This window comes from Sorex fumeus, unplaced genomic scaffold (assembly GCF_029834395.1).
Source record: "Sorex fumeus unplaced genomic scaffold, SorFum_2.1 ptg000030l, whole genome shotgun sequence".
In the NCBI taxonomy this organism is placed as follows: domain Eukaryota; kingdom Metazoa; phylum Chordata; class Mammalia; order Eulipotyphla; family Soricidae; genus Sorex; species Sorex fumeus.
In genome coordinates this window covers 8704176-8726166 of record NW_026606087.1, presented here as the reverse complement: position 1 = coordinate 8726166, position 21991 = coordinate 8704176, and the positions used below count along the sequence as shown (strand labels likewise).

General features: G+C 41.6%; 1 protein-coding gene across 4 annotated transcripts in view; it reads right to left on the bottom strand.

Annotated features, from left to right (window-relative positions):
* DENND5A (DENN domain containing 5A) overlaps positions 1-21991 on the bottom strand; it is a 99855-nt gene that overhangs the window by 50612 nt on the left and 27252 nt on the right. For 2 of the 4 annotated variants that reach the window (XM_056116036.1, XM_056116037.1), the window contains exons 2-4: positions 11097-11168; positions 10231-10340; positions 6989-7643 (exon numbers count right to left, since the gene is read on the bottom strand). In XM_056116036.1, coding sequence (XP_055972011.1) covers positions 6989-7643; positions 10231-10340; positions 11097-11168 — 837 coding nt within the window. The remainder of the gene's footprint in view (positions 1-6988; positions 7644-10230; positions 10341-11096; positions 11169-21991) is intronic. The other 2 variants (XM_056116038.1, XM_056116039.1) reach the window with 2 other exon arrangements.

Genomic DNA, 21991 nt, shown 5'->3' with positions numbered 1-21991 from the left:
CAGGATGATCTGTGATCTGTGATAAGACAAAATATAATAGATTTGCATTATATGTTATACAACTACATGAAGATTATGTGATCTCTAGCCGTCAAGATCAACCCAAAGAACTAACCAATCATTCAGCAGCTGAATTTCTCCACTAGTCAAGCCTGTCTCCCATCTTTCTTAATTGATATAGTTAAAATCTTTATTTTAATACTTCAATAAAAAGCAAGCTTCCCAAGAACTTGAACTTCACAGAAATTCAACTTTCACAACTCAAAACTCTTATTCTAGATTAGACATTCTACCTTGGCATGAAACTGTTGTGCTTTTCTTCAGAATGTAATCCCTTTTGTTTTTGGTTTTACTTTGGGACACACCTGGCAGTGTTCAGGCCTTACTCCTGGTTCTGCACACAGAAATCACTTCTGGTAAGCTCAGAGAACCTTATGAGATGCCAGGGATCAAATTTAGGTTAGCTGCATACTTAGCGCCATATTCCCTGTATACAGCTCCAGCCCACCACCTTTTTCATTTTTAAAATGATTAGCTGTGGAGAACAAAGGGTTAAATCAGACTGAGAAGAGCTGTGTAAGTGATTTATAGGACCTTGAAAATCCTGGAAATCTTGGAAAGCTACTTGGAAAGCTATTTCTCAGTGGAGGGCCTATAACCACTTTATCTCTGCTACTTCTACTAGAAAAATTCCCTTGAGATAAACCCATTTTAGAGACTTTTGCCCACGAGTAACAAGTTGCTTTTGACAAGAAGTTTAGCCCGGTCTGACTGCCATAGATAGAAAAATATCTGTAAATGTTTGCCCTTGCTCTTCTGAGGATGCTGGTGTAAAGCAATAAAAATGGAATGTGCTGGAGAGTTGTCTTTCAGTCCATGAGGCATTAGTCCTGTTAGACCTCATACTTTTCTCTCTTATTTCTGTCTTTTCTTAATCCTCATGATCAGATCTGTTCACCCAGGGCCAATCCTCAATAATAACAAGAGTCAGAGAGAGAGTACAGGGATTAAGATGCTTGCCTTGTATGCAGCTGATCCTGGTTCTATCCCCATCATTACATAAGGTCCCTCGGCACTGTCAGGAGTGTTCCTTGAGCACAGGTGCAGCAAGGATTAAGCACTACCCTGAGCACTACCAGGTGTGGCAAAAAAAAAAAAAAAACTAAATTTAACAAGCTATTGCTCACAAACAGTATGACAATTTTAGAAATTTACAAAGTAATAACATATTTTAAAAACATGTTATAGAGCTCAGGTATAGCACCTTGTAAGCATCAGGTCATGGGTCTGGGTTCCACCATGCTATTATCTTGCATCACTGAATGCAATCTCCAGTGCTGCAACCAAAATATGTGAGCACTGCAACCAACTGTGCATAAGACTGAACACACTGCAACAAAGTGTGCCCATATTCATTAGTGCTTAGGGACTACTACTACCCCAGTGCTCAGAGGATCATACGGGTGCTGGGGATTAAACCTGAGCTAACGCATTCGAAGTATGCACTCCTTTCCTTTGAAACACCTACCTAGCACCAATAATTTTATTTTTAAAATATTATTACGTATGTGGAATGATTGATTTCAAGTCAAATTTTACTGAGGTCAATATAGTCTTATATACTGTTTGTCTCTCAAGCTCATGTTCTCCCATGAACATGTGTCTTTGTTGTCTTGCTTTCCCACTTAGGGGAAACCCGTGTTCTCTCTTAAATATATATTCCTCTCTTTCTCTCCCCTCAAGTCTAAGTAAATTTTGTTCAATAAAAAGCCCCTGTGGGGCCTGAGCAGTAGTACAGCAAGTAGGGTGCTTGCTTTGCATGCAACAGACCTAGATTTAATCCGAGGTATCTCATATGGTCCCTGAGTAATTCTTGACTGCAGCGCCAGGAGTAACCCCAAAGCATCGCATAGTGTGGCCAGAAGATTAAAAACAAGTATCTCCCTTCACTAAAAAGTAAATAAATAAAAGATTTTGTATACTAAAAACTTACCCCATCATTATACAAATCATAGCTTATATTAAAGGAGTTATTATAAACAACAACAACAACAAAAATTCCACAAAATTAGTTAGAAAGCAAGAATCAAGCATAAGTTGCTCAGTGCCAGTAAGTAGAAGTTCAGACAAACATCCTTCCTTCATGGCTTATTAATAAGTTACTAATAAACTAAAGTTTTGAAACTTGCCTATCTAACCTTGCTCCTGGTTAAGCATGCTAACCAGAATGAAAACAACTTGACTGCTCAACAGAAAATACCTCATACACTTCTTTGGGGAAATGAAGTCACTTTGACAGATAACTGAACAACCAGTGGGTAAAACTGAGCTCAGTGATTTAATCAACAAGTGAAAAGACTAGTTTAGTTAGGGGATGCATACTCCCATACTCTCCCTCCCCCACCATGTTCCCATCCCCCCACAGCTACACCATGCATTCCTCACCATGTTCCAGAAAGCTGGAGGGGGTGGGGGGAAGAAGGGTGGGAGTAGGGCAGGAAGAGAACACATGAATCAGGCATGCCAAACAGGAAGCCAACGACCAAACTGCCTCTAATTCTGAACACAGAACCTTCTGCTAATGAGAACTACAGAAACTGTCAGTGGGAACCGAAAGGGACACAAGCAAAGTCAACATTCAGATAATCCTGCCAGAGAAAGAGATATAGAGACCAGATGTGAGTGCAGATCAAACTGGCCCTGAAGCTAGCAGGGAGGTCAAACCCCTTTTAACAACCAGCATCCAGTGGCCAGCAATAGCACAGCAGGTAAGGCTTTGCATGTGGCCAATGGGATACCTCCCAGGTACCCCATATGCTCCCCAGATCCCCACCAGAAGTGAACATGAGGGCAGAGCTAAGAGTAAGCCCTAAGCATCACCAGGATTTAAAGGGGGAAGGGGGCGGAGGACACGAAACAGCAGGTAGGGTCAAAGAGATAGCTCAATTAACTGGAGTATATGCTTTCATTGCAGGAGGCCCTGAGTCTGAGCCACAGCATCACATGGTTCCCTGAGCACTACCAGAAGTGACTCCTGAACACCAAGCTGGAAGTAGTCCACGAACCACTTATATGTGATCAAAAAACAAAACAAGCAAGACTGTGATATTGGGGCTGAAGAGCTAGTACAGCAGGTAAGGTGCTGTCTTTGTACACTCCCGACCTGGTTTCCCCCTCCAAAGGGGTGGGAGGGATACTGGGAGCTATGGTGGTGGAAAATGGGTACTGGTGGAGGGATGGGTATTTGATCATTGTGTAACTGAAATCCAAGCACAAAAATTTGTAAGTCTACAACTGTACCTCATAGTGTTTCACTAATAAAAATTTTAAAAAAAAATTAAATCCACTACAGAAACAATTCCCAAATTACAAAAATAAAAGCCATTCTGTCAAGGATTAAATTATATCAACTATAGATATGAATTAGATACATCTGTATCATATATCATAAAAAATATGTAGTTATATATAAAAATAAGCAAGAATCAAGTAACAATATTTAAACAATTACCATGTCTACCCTCTGCCTTTTCTAGGACACATCAATTACATGGAGTACATGAAAAATGTTGCTTATCAGCTTTTTCAGCAAAATCTTCCTGCTCTACATACTCGTAACAATTACTACTAAAAATTCTAGTTATTCTCCAGAAAGGATCTTAATATTGGTATTTTTTAGTTTTTTCCAAATATATTTTCTCCTAATGATGAATACTCAAGAGCAATAATCTTGAGGAACTCAGATATCACTATTTAAAATTCAAAATTAAAACGATTTAGTACTGGAGAGACACTACAGTGGGTAGATCCTTGCCTTGCACAGGGCCAACTAGATTAAATCCCAGAGCCCCCGATAGTCCCTTGATCCCCGCCAGGCATGATCCCTGAGTCCAAACCCAAGAGTTAGCCCCACACACTTATCAGGTGTGTGGGGGGGGGGGGGGGGGAACCCAGAGAGGTAAGGAGGGAAGAATCAGCACAGCGTTCAGACTTGTTGTCCTTCAGCACAGAAAGAGATCACTGCAAGAATTCACTCCGAGGGCTGGTGTTGCATAACATTGGTTTGTCCTTGCTCCTTCTCCAAGGAGTTTAAGTTTACTGAGTAATGCCCACCACAGCGCACCAGAGGCACACCCAATTCCTTCAGGCACTCCTAATCTCAATTGCTTTTCTCTTTCCTTTATGTCCTTTGCATGGTTTAGCAATGTCCTTTTTGTATAGACTCAATAAGATAGTTAATGCTTTGTTTTTGTAACATGGGAGTTAATTGACTCCTAACAATACTTACTCCTGGGCATCTGTCATATTTACCTGAGGTAAGCCTCACTTACCCATATCTCCTAATACCCCCAAAAGGCGGGCCCTGGCAAGGGACAAAAAAATTAAACCAGGACTAGCTGTAAGGTACCCTGGCATCAAAAAGGTATAAACTAAGTGCCGTAAGTAGTATAATAAGTTAAGGGCACAGACATGGAAGAAACTCTGTCATGACCCAAAAAAGAAGTAACTGAATAAGGTCCCTGATGGGGTTAGGAAAGACTAACCTCTCCTGAGGACTGCTGTCTAGGATATATAGCTAGAAGTCCCCAAGAAGAGCCAACCTTTATGCTTAATATATCTCTTATTGTGTCCATAAAAAGTGACTAGAAATATTAGTATTCAATATGATTTTTTAAATGGATTACTAGCTAAGGAAAGGATAAAGCAATATACCTTAGAAGGGATCTCACCCTTGAGTGGATCTCCTAATAATCTAAAGTGCTGAACCCTCAGATGAGACTTTGAGTTCATCTCCTTGAGTTAATGTCCTTGAGTTAATCTCCTACAGGAACTTCCCCTGAAGGAGGGGCTTTACATCTGTTTCTTGTTATGATAATGTTCAACCTCACCTGTGTACCCCCCCACCCTTCATGATTTCTACATAGCTACTCTGTAAGAGAAAAGATGGAGGGGGGTGTTGAAAGAAAATAACTTAGCTGTGGGGGAAATAACTATGCTATGAGAAGTAGAAGAGAAGGAGGGAGAAGAAACAACTATGCTGTAGGAGAAAGAAGCTGTAAGAATGAGGAGAAAAACAAACGGTCCCTAACTGCCAACCAGTGTGGGACCCTGTTCCTTCTCCATTCTCTGTCCCCTCATTTACCTGTCACTGTCCGCTGGCCTGGGGAACACTGTTCTCAGCCAACAAACGCATGCATCACAAGCCCATGCTTTTTAAACTCACGGGCTGGAGTACAGGGGGTTTCCCTTGCACATGGTCAATCTGAGTTCAATCCCCGGCATCCCCTATAATCCCCCGGAGCACTGCCAGGAATAATTCCTGAGTGCAGAGCCAGGAGTAACCCCTGGGTATTGTTGGATATGACCCAAAAAGCAATAAAACATATAAAATATATAGAGAGATATAGGTATATCACTCCTAAAGAAAATACAGGGAAGTTCAGTAAAAGCTAAATTACAAATTATCCTTGCAGGGGCTGGAGCGATAACACAGCGGGAAGGGCCTTTGCCTTGCACGCTGCCAACCCGGGTTCAACTCCCAGAATCCCATATGGTCCCCTGAGCACCGCCAGGAGTAATTCCTGAGTGCATGAGCCAGGAGTAACTCCTGTGCATCGCTGGGTGTGACCCAAAAAGAAAAAAATAATAATAATAAAATTTAGAGGGCTAGAGCGATAGCACAGCGGCAGGGCGTTTGCCTTGCACGCAGCCAACATGGCCGACCCAAGTTCGATTCCTCCGCCCCTCTCGGAGAGCCCGGCTCGAGCAAATCAATGAACAACGGGAGGAAAAGTACAAGTACCAAGTACAATAATAAAATTTTTAAAAAAATGTTTAACAAATTATCCTTGCATATTCACATTTTGGTGAAATCTATAGGAATATTTCTCATACACTTTTTTAGGAAACAATTTTAACTTCTAAGATGTTATCTCCAAGATAGATTAATAAAAGAGGATGAAAAACAATGATCCCTATATTCCCATTTGTGCTGATTTAAAATAAACCAGAACCGGGCTGGAGCAGGCAGACCAATTGCCTTGTTCATGGCCAACCTGGGTTCAATCCCCAGCACCACAGATGGTCCCAAGAGCCCCACCAGAAGTTATCACTGAGGGCAAAACTAGGAGTAAACCCTGAGCAGCGCTGTGTTTCCAAATTAAAAAAAAAAAAGCAGCTAGGGCCAGAGGGATAGCTCAACAGGGATAAAAGTCCTTAACATTACTGGGTGTACCACCCAAAAAATAAAATATAAAAACATAAATGGGGATTTTAGAGATAGTACAGCAGATAGGGTGCTTGCCTTTCATGTGGCCAACCTGGATTGGATCCCTAGCACTCCAAATGGTTCCCAAGCACCACCAGGAATGATTCCTTTGCAGAGTCAGGAGTAAGCCCTGGCTTGATGGGGAAGAGATGGTGTTGAGGAACAGTGTTCCGGGTTTACTCCAGGGTCTGTGCTCAGGAGACCATATGATGGCCAGGATTGAACCTCAGTTGCCTCAAGCAAGGTAACTGTTTTACTGGCTGTATTTTTTTTTTTTTTTTGGATTGATCAGATGCCATTTATTCCATCTCCCATCTCATGCGCTCTTCTTTCCTAGGCCCTCATTCCTGGGTCCCATCTCTCTGGATTCTCCTCCCCTACTAAAATTTTTCTCACCACCTTGCCACCCCACAAATTACATCTTCTCTATAGACTTTATTGCCACCAAACATAATATTCATTTTTATTTGATCAGCTCTTTCACGACCTACCTGACACAATAGTTTAACCTACTTTATCTGATTGCCAGCAGAGCCTGGCAAGCTACCGGTGACGTATTCGATATGCCAAATACAGTAACAACAGGTCTCTGATGGACACGTTACTGGGCACGCTCGAGCAAATCGATGAACAACAGGAGGACCGTGACCGTGACTGTATCTGATATGAAAAGAGAGGAGGCTCTATGCAGAGAAGGAACACTGATAAACATTGACTTACGTTGTGAATAGAGCAGGATTTGAAATTCCAGAAGGGCACAGGTAAAAAGCTGAAACACATTTTCCACCCCAAGCAATTCAAAGACTTCTTTGACAGGAAAGTCAAATAGGGGAAGCTCATTAGTACTTGGTCTCTGGCAGATTACTGGCCCATAGACCCCAGAAAATTTCAAGGATCGGCCAGGAGGCGGGAGTGGCACCTCATACAGTACATTGTATATGTAGCTCTCAAGAGGCAGTGGAGGGGGCTGAGGCGAAGTGACTGCCTGGTGAAGTTGTTCCAGCACACTGCGACATGCTTTCATGAAGGACATAGGCGTAATGAGACAGATACACTTAGATACGTAGAGTGTGTCCCGGCTAATGTCGTAGGAGTTGAAACGTTGAAGCTTGGTCCCAGGAGTGCCTTCACCATCCTCCATGCCACCAGTGTCTCTGCCATCAGCAGAAGCATGTAGAACATCATATTCAGCATTATGCATGTGGTAGAGGGTCTGCATTGCACTGCAAATCTGCTTGCTAGTCACTTCTTCAAAAAATGTGAGGGCAAACCCAAATGTCCGAGAGCCATCCTCCCTTGTGATAATAAAGGCATGGAACTGGGGGTCCCTAGCATCTGCTTGGGTCTTGAATGCCAGCCCTTTGGGCATGCATAACTGTAAAAGACAAGAAAACAAGTACTAAGAACACTCGTTACAGATCTTTTTCAGAATACTATTATTTTTTATTGTATAGCATCCACTCTGCTATTTGAGATACCATAATCAACATAGAAAAATACCTACCTTTAAAATCTCCCATTCTAATGCAAATAAACAAAATCACATAAGTAAATAAAATTATATTTCAGGTACCAGGGTTATACAGAGTATATGTTAAGTGCTAAGTTAATACAGAATAGACTACGCAGGGAACATGAGAAAAGGTTTCATAAACAAGTTGATGCTAAAACGCATCAGGTAAACAAAGGAAGTAAGTTTAGTTTGGATTACAGAAGAAAGAACACAAAGGTAAAAAAGAAATCTTAGCAAATTTAGACAGGTGAGTAAGCATGAGACGTATTAGGAGATGGTATTATAATTACATCTAGAAGTCATTAGATACAATTTTGTACCAAAAATAACAAAATTTACTACCTTACACTATACTGTTATCAGTAAAATCTTCATTTTTCATATCAAACAGGGTACTCACTTCACATTAAGTAAGAATAAGATATAACCAGGACAAAGATACACTTTTTTTCCACTTTAACTCACATGAATTATATTAAGAAACTTGAGTAGTGACATACTGACTTGAATCAGTTTCCACTTCCTAGTTTTACATTAATGTAAAATACTATATAGTTTTTATAGCTATATAGCTAAATGCTATATAGTTTTATAGCTTAGCTATATAGTTTTTGGTTTGTTTTGTTTGAAGTGGGGGAGGCTTCAGGCCACATTGGCAGTGCCCAGGGGTTACGTTACTCCTGGCTTTGCCCTGAGAAACTGCTCCTAGTAGTGCGGGTAGTGGGGTGGTGGCGGTGGAATGACTATAAGGGATGCTAGGGATCAAACTCAGGTAGATCACATGCAAGGTAAGTGCGCTACCCACTATACTATCACTCTAGCCCCAAGCACTTTTTTGTTTTTGTTTGTTTTTGGGGGGGGGTCACACCCAGTGATGTTCAAGGCTCTGTGTTGAGGGTTCACCCCTGGTAGTGCTCAGGGGATTACATGGGTAGTGCTCAGGGAACCAACCAGGTAATCAAACCCAACTGGTCATGTGCAAGGCAAGCACCCTACCCACTCTACTATCACTCTGTCCCCCCCTTAGCAATACAGTTGACTGCCACTGCCTGAATTAACAAATAAAAGAAGCTACATTATGCTTTTAACCATACTGGCCTTAAACTTAACTCTCAAATGCCTCAGATTTAACATACAGCATATTAAAATGAAATAAACATTGATGATGAGTAAAAAACAATTGAGTTCAAGATTCAAACTTCGGGGCTGGAGTGACAGAACAGCAGGTAGGGCATTTGCCTTGCACACAGCCGACCCGGGTTAGATTCCCAGCGTCCCATATGATCCCCTGAGCACTACCAGGAGTAATTCCTGAGTGCAGAGCCAGGAGTAACCCCTGTGCATCTCCGGGTGCGACCCAAAAAGAAAAAATAAATAAATAAATAAAAATTAAAAAACCATAAAAAAATAAAAAGACTCAAGCTTCTTGTCTGTAAAATGAAAATAGTTTACTTTGCTCTCACTTCACAGAATTGAGGATTGCAATGCAAACAAGATCATCAGATAAAATTATTTTTAAAAAATATTAAAATAGAGGGAGCCAGGCAGGTACAAAGGGCACACAGGATTTGCACATAGGAGTCCCGGGTTCGATCTTTGCTAGCACTGGGGAACCCAAGCACTGCCAGTAGTATTCCCCATCACCAAAAAAGAATGCAATAGAGGCAGCACAAAAACATGGTGAAGAGTAGAACCAGACTATGGTGTTCAAATTCCAGCTGTCTCTTAGCCATGTATCTTAACACACATTACTTAACTTCTTCAAATCTTATTTTCTTCATTTCTAAAGTATGCATGTATGTGTGTTTATATAGCATGTACCTGATGAATAGTCTCAAGATTAATTTACGTGAAATACTTATCACAATATATAGCACAAGATAAAATTTTTGCTTTTTTTTGGGGGGGTCACCTGGCGATGCAAGGGGTTACTCCTGGTTCTGCACTCAGGATTTACTCCTGGCGGTACTCAGGGGACCATATGGGATACTGGGAATTGAACCTGGGCTGGCCGCGTGCAAGGCAAACGCCCTACCCACTGTGCTATCTCTCCAGCCCCAAGATAAAATTTTTGAACGGCTACTTCATTCATAATACTATTTTTCTATGTAAGATAACAAATACTGTTCTATCTAGTATGAGAAAATGAAAGTACCCATTTCTGGTATATATAATACAGAATAAAAGAAAACTGTATTAAATCCAGCTATAATCAAAACTATAAGTAACTTGGTACCACAAAAAAATCCCAGTACAATGTATTAGTTTAATACAATAGAAACATATTGTGACTTTTAGTATTCTGGATACAGTAATCAAAATATAGAAACTGAACAACAGGTATACAGTACCTTCTTCAAATGTCATTGGTATCTGGAACCACTATTTCATGTCTGAACTCATAATACTGCTATAAATTATTTCATAAGTACAGCTAACAAATACTAACCATTCCCACTGCATCTTGATCAAAAGGATTCCATTCTACATTTTCTGGATATCTTGCAAGGACCTTAGATTTGAAAGTTCGTCTCAACGGTGTCTGCTCAAAATTTTCTCCTACAAGGAAAAATAAAAAAATCATTTCTACAAAGTCCCTTTAATTCATGGGGCTATGCAAAGTCTGAATTTGGTAGTCCAGCAAGGTACAGAATGAAGGCAAAGGGGTTAGTATGCCAACCATCTAAGAACAGGAAAAGCATTGCAGTTATTAAGTCAGTAAAAAAAGCTAAGAAAGTTTTTAGCACAATAAATATTGGACACCTCTAGCTATCTGTTTTCTTCAAAATGAAATTAAATGTAATGGTTAATTTTCCTAGGAGAGAAGGCAGAAAGGACAAAAAATAATAAACAATTTATCCAGTTTTTTTCCCCTGGAAGTCACATTTAGTTAGCTCGAAGTCAACTAACAACATTATAGAAGCACAACTTATTTTGAATGCAGAATGAAGTATGCACTTCTATGATCTCATCAGAAATACAGACATTCGAGACATGTAGAAAGTAGATCATAAATAAAACAAATGAGCTATTCTGTGAAGTCAGAATCACTTCAAAAAAATTTAATCACTTGAAATTTTTTTAATTCTGCTCTTTTTCCCCTTCCCCCTCCAAAAAGTACTAGCGCACACAGAAGAACATTAAAGTAAAAAAGAGAAAACCAAAGAACCCACCACCTAGAGGGATATAAATGTGAAAAATCTGGTTTTAAATAAAAGGCACAGGAAAGTTAAAAGGCAAAAGAGTACAAAATGCCACTGGAGAGACATATAAGAACCACCAGAAAGCTTTAAGTGTGCTCAGTTTTATTTTTACCTTCAGTTGTACTTGAAATGAAAGGGCTGCCACCATCCCTGGCTTTAGAAGCCTGTATGTACTGGCATAACGCTATATGATAAATGAAATAACAGAGTATTACAATAAAGCAGTATTATTCAAACTTCCTGACCATGACACCAGTATGAAACAGTTTTATATCATGAAGCAATAAACAAAATGAGCTTATGTACACTTACCTAAAACAAAAAATTCACATTTACCTTCACTATATGCGGTACTTCTCACCTACTCTATCATTAAAATAAAACTGTGCTAATTGCAGAGCTACTAATGATTAGAATTCATTAAGTCTGAAAACACTACAAACCAGTATAAAGAGCTCAATAGCTATTAACTAATTATAAAACCACTTTTATCCAAAAGTATAATGTCCAGATACTACTTTTTCATGTGTTTGTAGTGGAAGAGCACATCTTGCAATGCTCAGGGGCCATCCTGCTGGTGCTCTCAGGACCATATATACAATACTGGGAACTGAACCCGGGTCAGCTACATGGAAGGCATTATCCCTTGTACTACCTATCTAAACCAAAATATTACTTTGCTTTACTTTTTGTTTGTTTGGTGGGGGCGGGGAGATGCACACACAGTGCTGCTCAAGCACTACTCCTAGCTCTGCACTCAGGAATTACTCCTGGTGGTTCTCAAGGAATCACATGGAATGCCAAGAATCAAACTCTGATCAGCCTCACACAAAGCAAAACCCCTACCCACTGTGCTAATGCTCTGGTCCAATACTGCTTTTCTTAACATGCTAGAGTAGGGGACAAATTGAATGTACATATTTCAAATAAACACAGTAGCGATCATAAAAAATATGTGACTTTTTTTACCATTATGACAAAATATGAAATTTTTCTATGATAGCTACATAAGGAAACATAATCAAGAACAATTTCTTTGAATACTATTCCAATTTACTGAGTAACCCATATTATATAAGGAAGGATAGAGATGAACCAGTTGAAGTAGCTATCCTCAAGTACCTTACTGTAAAAAACACTAAAAAAAGGAATAATAACCATTTCTTTTCTTTTTCCACAAATAACCATTTCTGAGGGACATTATTAGCCAGGAGTTTCCAGATCTTCAGTCTATGTATGCTAATCATTCACAGTATCTTTGTGCAGGGAGCTGTTAACATGCTCTAGTTGACAGAAAAACTACTGTACTGGGGGTCAGAGAGATGATACAATGAGTAGGAAGTTTGCCATGCACACTGGACAAGTTTTGATCCCTGGGACCACAAATGATACTCTGATACTCCCAAGCACAGTCCCAAGCATAGTAATCCCAAGCACAGTCAGAGTAAGCTCTGAATACTCCCAAATATGGTCCAAAAAAGAAAAACAGGTAGTATACCAACTACAGGTTTTATCAGCTAGTTTGGAAACATAATGGCTTTGTGTTTATTAAAGAAGATGCACCTGCGAGGAGAGTGCATCAGCAGCCTGATGGTGCCCTCAGACATCCTGATACCTCAAAAATGTCATTGTGCCTTTGGTCGGACCCCAACAACTTGGGGTCATTTACCAAGAAATTAAATGGTCAAAAGTTAGGTATGTGGGAGCCACACACACAAACCACCTCTGGCTCAGCTATACAACCTCATTTATTAGCCTTATTTCAGAGACCCATAAATCTCGAAAAAGATTAAAAACCGCAGTTAGGGCCAGTGGCATGGTGCACTGCGGGCAAGTGGGCGCACCCTGTAGGGCATTTGCCAATAGTTTGTTTCTCTGGAAAAGATGGAAACAAGGGCCACGATCCACAGACACACAAAAGAATCTCCAAACCACAGCTCACTGCAAAGATGCCTCTGGACTTTATACCAGACCAACTTCACGGGCATGCCTCAGACGAGGGTAGGTGTTGTCCCTCCACCTGGCCTCTAAAAACCAGCGGCCGGGGCTGGAGTAATAGTACAGTGGGTGGGGCGTTTGCCTTATGCGTGGCCATCCCAGGTTTGATTCCCAGCATCCCATATGGTCCCCTGAGCACCACCAGAGGTGGTTCCTGAGTGCAGAGCCAGGAGAAACCCCTGTGAATCACTGGGTGTGACTCAGAAAAAGCAAACAAACAAACAAACAAACCCAGGGGCCGCCAAATTCCAGAACCCAATGAGAAGTGCAGGTATGCAGGTTCAGTGACTGCAAACTCCAGGCCTCAGGGAATAGGCCTGGAGTTTGGGCCATTCCTTCTCATCCTCCTGTCTCCATGGGACCCTGGAGGTCACACCCACAAACTGCCCTCTGGCTGCTACTTAAACTCCTTGAAGGCCATGATCCAGAGACCCCGAACCACTGCAGAGCTTTCTTCAGATCCTAATAATCTAGAATTTTGGAGTTCTAGGAGGGCGTGGCTGCTCTTGCTGCTGCGCAACATCTTATGCTATTCATAACAACCAATACAAAAGAGAGTATGGGGGAGACTGTCTGCCATAGAGACAGGGGAAGGGTGGGCTGCGGGGGGGGGGGGGATACTGGGTTCTTGGTGGTGGAAGATGTGCACTGGTGGAGGGTTGGGTGATCAGTCATTGTATAACTGAAACTCAAACAGGAAAGCTTTGTAACACTGATTAAAAATAATAATATTAAAATTAACATTATGAATAAAAGAAGAAGAAGAAGAAGAAAATGCATATTTGGGGCTGGAGAAATAACAGAGTGGGTAGGGCACTTGTCCTGCACATTGCCAACCCAGATTCAATCCCGAGCATTTCTTATAGTTCCCCAAATACTGTCAGGAGTATTTCCTGAATGCAGAGCAGGAGTAACTCCTAAGCATCATCAGACCTTGCCCAAAAAACAAAAAGAAAAGAAAAAAGAAAATGCATCTCCACCCAACAAAGGATGGAGATAAATCTACTCTAAATCAGTATTTCCAAAAGAATTGATACCAGCACTCGAACTATTGGTGGAGGAGATGGTTGAGAGTAGTCTAGAAAGCAATTAGGGAATGTTTTCTGTTTGTTCACTTAAACAAGGTAGATATCCATAGGGAGCTCTGAATAATTTATTTTTCTAAAAAGGAGGCAACAGGACAAATAAGTTTGGGAACCTCTGTTCTAAATTATCCCAGGGGCATCTCAAATATATAGAATTCATCACTACCAAACCAGCCTTTGCAAGACATATTAAAGGGTCTCATAAAATGAAAAGCAATTTCACCTAGAAGTAATAAGAAACCAAATATACACAATTCAGAGAAAGGGAAAGGTGAGTAGAACTGAGGCCAACTAAAATGAATGTAAACTCAATCTATCCTATAATAAGTTACAAGATAGAACTTAATAATATAAACCTAAGGACAATCTTAAAACATAACTATGGAAGAAAAAAATTTAGAAACTAGAGATAATAAAGTTGCGAAACTGTGTACCATCATCATAAAGGGTTTTGGGGCCACACCCAGCAATGCTCAGGGGTGACTACTTCTGGCTTTGTGCTCAGGAATTACTCCTGGTGATGCTCAGGGAACTATATGGGATGCCCGGCATCAAACCAAGGTTGGTTGTGTGCAAGGCAAACACATTACCTGCTGAACTACTGCTTTGGCCCGCACCATCATAAATGTTAACATTATTATAACCATATTATCTAAACTATAATCTTTTTAATAATTTTTTTCTTGAAAGAGCCCTCAATACGCCATTGCTAGCACGTGACAGGGACGAATGGAGTCATTAGTGGTGCCCCCCTGGAGCAAATCGATGAACAAAAGGATGACAAGTGACAAGTGGGTTTTGGGCCATACCTGGCAGTGCTCGGGGCTTACTCCTGGCTCTATGCTCTGGAACCACTCTAGTGGGCTCAGTGACCATATGGGGTGCTAGGGATAGAATCCAGGTGATCCACATGCAAGGTAAGCACCCTACCTGCTGTACGATCATTTTGGTCCCTACTTTTTTAATAATTATTTTTATTTAACTTTAAAATTTAGGAAAGATGGGGCCAGAGTGACAGTACACCAGGCAAGACATTTGCCTTGCAGGCAGACTACCCAGGTTCAACCCCCAGCACCATAAATGGTTCCCCAAGCCCATCAAGTGTGATCCCTGAGTACAGAGCCAGTAGTAAGCTCTGAGCATTACCAGGTGTGCCCCCCCCCCCCCCGCAAATAATAGTAATTCAAATCAAGGGACAAGGAGACAGCTCAAAGGGCTGAAGCATGTGCCTTGTGTGCCCAGGGTCCTGAACAAAGCCACTGAACATTGCTAGATATAGCCCTGGCTGCTCCCAGTATTCCTGGAAAGGACCTCCACCAAGAAATGAAACTTTCTGCTGCTGACAGGAACCACATTTTAGCTTTCAAGATAAACACAGACTTCAAATTAAAGGTTGAAAAACAACCCTTAAGACAAATAGTAATTTATAGAACAGGTAGAACTATATTTACATCAGATAACACGTATTTTCTGCTTAATAAGGTAATAAGACAGGACTGGGGCAACAACTCAAAGGGTTAAAGCACATGCTTCGAATGCAAAAGGCCCAGGTTCAATCTCCAGTCCTTACAGGTCTCTCTGCGCACCATAAGCAACAAGCTGGAAGTAAGTCCCTCAGCACTGCCTAGTGTGATCCAAAAAATATAAAGTACTAAAACATAGGGAACAAAAAAAAAAAAAGATTAAGGACTTAGTACAACAAAGAGATGTAAAGGGCCAAAGAGAATACAAGGATTAACGACCTTCCTTGCCTATGCAACTAACCCCAAATCAATCCTCAGCATCAAAACCAGACCCCAAGCACTTCCAGGAATAGCCCCCGAGAACGACTAGATGAGACCTAAACTGCCACCTCCCACAAAATACGTAACAGAGTAGGGGTTTTTAACATACCACTTAAACTCTGAGCAGATTAACCAAACAGAATAAGAAAATAACAGTGATGGGGAAATAGTACAGGGGTTAAGGTGCTTGCTTTGATTGTACCCTTAAACACAGAGCAGGGAGTAGCCCCTGAGCATTAACAAGTGCGGCCCAAAACTGACCCCTCAAATAAATATCATTGATCTAGAACAATGACCTAGGACAAAAATGTTTAATAAACATTTATAGATATTTCATTCCCCAAACAGCAGAATCTACTTTATTTTTTTCAGATTCACATAGAATTATTTCAAATATTAGATTATATGCTGCTGGGCTAGACTGATAGTATAGCAGGTAGGGCATTTGCTTTGCATGTGGCTGACCCGGGTTCAATTCTCAACATCCCATATGGCCCCCCAAACACCACCAGGAGTAATTCCTGAGTGCAGAGCCATAACTCCTGTGCATCACCGGGTGTGACCCAAAAAGCCCACCCCCCAAAAAATTATATGCTGGGATGCAAAAACAATTACTAATAAACTTTCAAAGACAAAAATCATATCAAATATTTTACTAGTTATGCTATAAAACTATAATTCAACCACAAAAAAGAAAAACTTCAAGCTCATGGAGAGTAAATATGCTTCTCAGTAACCACTGGATTAATGAGAAAATTAAGGCAGAGATTAAAAAATACCTCTACCCTTTGAGCCATTTCCAGTCTCTGATTTTTTGGTTTGTTTTATTTATTTTGGACCACATCTGATGGTCGTCAGGGGCTACTCCCAGATCAGAATTCCAGGGATTATGTACTGCTGAAGAACAAACCCTGGCTTCCTACATGCAAAGCATGCACTCTGAGCCCAGGGAGTAATTTCTCCAAACTCTTGGGTGTTTGTTTGTTTGTTTGTTTGTTTTTTGTTGGAGTACAGGAGCTTAGGTTTATCAGATTGTACCCATCACAGTGCTCCCGAGTCACTCCCATTACTTTGTCTGTCTGTAACCTCTTCTATGCTCTCTTCCCCAACCAATTTGTAAGGTCTCATCCTTCTTAGACACTGAAGCTGTACTGTAAGTCAATATTGCCTTTCTCCTCTCCTTATGTCTTTGAGCAGTTTACTTTAATGCAATGTCCTTTTGTATAGATACAGGAAGACAATTAATTAATATTATGCTTTATAACTTAGGAATTGATTGGCTTTGAATATTATTCACTCCTGGGCATCTGCCTTCTCAACTTAAGCCTCAGTTGCCCTCACTTCCTAGCATTCCAAGGGCAGGGTCCCGATGTGGGACTGGATGGAACCAGGGCAAGCCGGTAAGTTATGTGCTACCCTGGCATCGCGATGGGCCAGGCCAAGGTGCCACGATTCTTAACTATAAGTTAAGAGTTTGATCATAGGCAAATGATGTCATGATCCAAAAGTAACGACAAGACTAGGGCCCTGCTGCTAGGAATAGGAAAGATATCTGGCCTGAGCACTGCAGTCTGAGATCGAGATGGCCCTAGGAGAGCAATTCTATAAGCTCAAAGTATTTCTTACTGTGTCCATACGAAATGATTAATATTATGTATGCTTATATGTTGTTTGGACAAGGAGAGGAGAAAGGCAATATTAACTTACAGTACAGCTTCAGTGTCTAAGAAGGATGAGACCTTACAAATTGGTTGGGGAAGAGAGCATAGAAGAGGTTACAGACAGACAAAGTAATGGGAGTGACTCGGGAGCACTGTGATGGGTACAATCTGATAAACCTAAGCTCCGTGTACTCCAACAGTTTTTAATAATGAGAGCGGTGGCTGGACAGCAGGTAGGGCATTTGCCTTGCACATGGCCTACCTGGGTTTGGTCCCCAGCATCCCACATCCCAGAGCCCACCAGAGGTGACCCTAAGCACAGAGCCAGAGTAAGCCTGAACACTGCCGAGTATAGTCCAAATCCACCCTCCCCACACAACAAAATAAGAATATGAGAACAGACTAAAGTTTTAGTAAAATTCATGGATAAAGAGACAGCACAGCAGGTAAGGTACCTGCCTTCCAATTTCCATGTAGCCAAAACAGGTTTGATACCTAGCACTGCAAATGGCCCTGAGAGGCCTGCCAGGAATCATCTAAGTCTTTTCCAAATTTTTTTAAAAAATATACCCAGACTTTAAAAAAATAATAATAAAGAGTGTGTGTGTGTGTATGTGTGTGTGTTGCTGGGGCGGGTTGGAAGGGACAGTAATCAAAGGATTTTAATCGCGGGTTTGGGGGGTGGGATCTTCAGGGAAGGATCAAAAGATGAAGTCTACAGCTGGCAAGAATTTCTTTGGAAGAGCAGTAGCAGAAAGGAAAAAAAAAAAAGAATTAAGAGTTCAACCCTGGTCACCAAAGCACCACACTGACAATGGAAGCATGGAAGGATTTGGAAAAAGAGAGAGAGAGAGAGAAAGAGAAGCCCACTGAGGGATTCTATTGTTCATTTGATACCCATTGGTCTTCAGCCTGCCCTTTCTTCCTTTTCTTTCTCTATAAAAATCCCTTCTGGAGGGGCTAGAGCAATAGCACAGTGGGTGGGGCATTTGCTTGGCAGGAGGCTGACTGGGTTCAATTCCCAGCATCCCATATGGTCCCCAAAGCATCTCCAGGAGTAATTCCCGAGTGCATGAGCCAGGAGTAACCTCTGTGTGCCATTGAGTGTGACTGAAAAAGAATAAACAAATTAATTAATTAATTAATTAATTAAGATATATCCCTTCTGGGACCAGAGAGATATAATACCCCGGGTAGGGCCCTTGCCTTGCACAAGGCAGGCCTGGGTTTGGTCCCAGCATCCCATAAGGTTCCTCCAAGCACCATGAGGAGTGATTCCTGAGGGCAGAGCCAGGAATAAGCCCCTGAACACCACAGGATGTGCCCCCTCCCCCCAAAAACAGGGCAGGAACTGGTAAACCAGGAGTAGCACATCACACTGAATGGGATGTAAAGTAGAAGGCAACCAATCTTGGTTAAGAAAATACAAATATATCACATGTCCTTCTTTCCAGGAAGAGAGCAACATAACACTCGCCAGAATCATGCTGCCAGATCACGCCAGGCTGTTTCACTCAGGGCACCCCTTCCTGCCCCAAGGGACCCAGCCCCAGCAGCTGAAAACCTTCAGAACTGAACCACCGCCATGCTCACGGCCACTCTCCACACACTTGGCCGAGCCTCACCCACAAGTGAATTTTATCTTGGATCGTGTGGCCACATTTGCAGCCGCATAACACTTCATAGGACACACCCTACCCACAGTCCAAGAACACGCACCATATTTGATAGGATTCAAAGTAGGAGGCAACCAACCTTAGAGGGAAATATTACACTATTTCTGCTTTGGGGCAGGGATTGGCTTTCGGGATGGAAACACCTGAAATTTGGTGGTGGGAAGCTGTACTGGTAGTGGGATTGGTGTTTGAATATTAAATGTAATCAAACATTGTGAACTACTTTATAAAACTTAAAAAAAATTTAATTTTAAAAAAATTTTTAAAAAGAATGGGGCTGGAGCAATAGCAAGCAGGTAGAGCATTTGCTTTGCACGCTGCCAACCCGGGTTCAATTCCCAGCATCCCATATGGTCCCCTGAGCACCGCCAGGAGTAATTCCTGAGTGCAGAGCCAGGAGTAACAACTGTGCATTGCCAGGTGTGACCCAAAACGCAAAAAAAAAATTTAAAAAATTAAAAATTTTTAGAAAAGAAAATATATATACACAAGGCTTAACCTATAACAACATGTCAGTAATCTCTTGTACAAGGGCTTAATGGCTCCATAGTGAGTTAGTTACAATAATATTCACACACTTTCTTCTAAGGAAATATTTTTGTTTATTTTACTGAGTTACTTAGAATGTATTCAATATGCCAAAAACAGTAACAAGTCTCACAATTTGTTGTGAGATTTTACTGGTGCCCACTCGAGCAAATCAATGAACAACAGGAGGACAGTGCTACAGTGCTACTTAGAAAAGGGGCTGGAGCGATAGCACAGCGGGTAGGGCGTTTGCCTTGTACATGGCTGACCCGGCTTCAATTCCTCCGCCCCTCTCAGAGAGCCTGGAAAGCTACCGAGGGTATCTCACCCGCACGGCAAAGCCTGGCAAGCTACCCATGACATATTTGATATGCCAAACACAGTAACAACAAGTCTCACAATGTTACTGGGCCCACTTGAGCAAACCAATGAACAGGAGGACAGTGACAGTGACAGTGACAGTGACACACAATATAAAATAAATTATTCAGGGATTGCTATAGAGGCAGGCTTGAGGGGTGGTTGGGGAATTTGGAAATAATGGTGACAGGAAGGTGCAATGGTGGTGGGACTGGTGTTGGAATATTTAATGTATTAAAAATCATCATGAACAGACATACATATATATATATATATACATAAATTTGGGAAGAATGGGGGAAATGATAGTACAGTGGGTAGGTGCCTTGCTTTACATGCAACAGATTCAGGTTCAAACAAAAAACCCTTCTGGTGATTATTTAGACAAGATAGTGCCAATAGCCAGATTGTTGCCAATAAGGGAGAAGGAAGAAAAACAGAAAAAATGAAGAGAAAGAGGGAAGAAGGAAGGAGGAAAAGGGAAGGAGGAGGAGGTGGGGTGAGGGGAGGAGAAAGAAAAAGGCTGAAAATTGCATGCTGAAACTGAAGAGATAGTACCGCAGGTAAAGTGCTTGCCTTACACACAGCTGACCCAGGTTCGATGCCAGGTATCACATATGGTCCTTCTATGCACCGCTAGGAGTGATCCCTAAGCATAGAGAGCAAGGAGTAAGACCTGAGTGCGCACAGCTGGGTTTGGGGTGTGGTCCAAAAAACAAGAAAACTGAATGCTGGGGAAGCTGTCAACACCACCAACTCTGTGTTAGATTCTTGGTCAAGTTCCCTTCCCAGCTCAGTAACTTTCAGTGAGTTAGAAGAATGACACAAATCAAAACTATGACCATTTTTAATTCAAAGGCATCTACTTCAAAAACTAGTAATGGTGGGGTTGGAGAGATAGCACAGCGGTAGGGCATTTGCCTTGCACACGGCCAACCCAGGTTCGATTCCCAGCATCCCATATGGTGACTCCTGGAGCACCGCCAGGAGTCACTCCTGAGTGCAGAGCCAGGAGTAACCCCTGTGCATCACCAGGTATGACCCAAAAAGCAAAAAAAAAAAAAAAAAAAACCCTAGTAATAGTAACAGAAAAGTTATTAAATTTGGGGGCTGGAGCAATAATAAAGCACATAGGGCCTCGCCTCACCTTGCATATGGCTAACCCAGGTTTGAACCCCAGCACCTCATATGATCCCCCAAGCCAGCCAGGAGTAAACCCTGAGCATAAAACCAGGAGCAAGCCCTAAGTACCACCATGTATGACCCAAAAACAAACCAAAAAAAAAAAAAGTTATTAAATTTGGAGTCGAGGAGAAGAGTTCGGGCCACAATAATGACTGACAGGGACTATCCCTGGATCTGTGCTCCACAATGTCTGGGGACCATGCAATTTCAGAATCAACCTGGGGCTCCAGCATGCAAAGCATGCACTCCAGCCCTTTGAGCTCATTCTCTCAGGCATCTCCCCAATCCCAGGTTATTGCATTTATAATGAATTCTCACAAATTTTCAGGTTTTGTCACCAGAAGATGACATTAATAATTTTCACCTTCTGGGGCTGGAGTGATAGTACAACAGGTAGGATGTTTGCCTTGCATGCAGCTAACCCAGGTTCAAATCCCAGCATCCCATAGATCTCCTGAGCACCACCACGAGAAATTCCCAAGTGCAGAGCCAGAAGTAACCCTAGAGCATAGCCGGCTGTGGCTCCCCACTCCCCGCAAAAATAATAATTTTCAACCTTCTTTTAGTAAATAAGTACCACTTCAAATCATCTCATTTTCTGATTGCTTCTTTCAACTTATTTTTCTGAAACTCTTTTCCAGCAAATTTCATCTCTCAAAATACATTTAGCAATCTATACTAAAGAAGACTGGCAAAATCAGCAAGCAGCTGGTTATAGTAGCAACAAAGC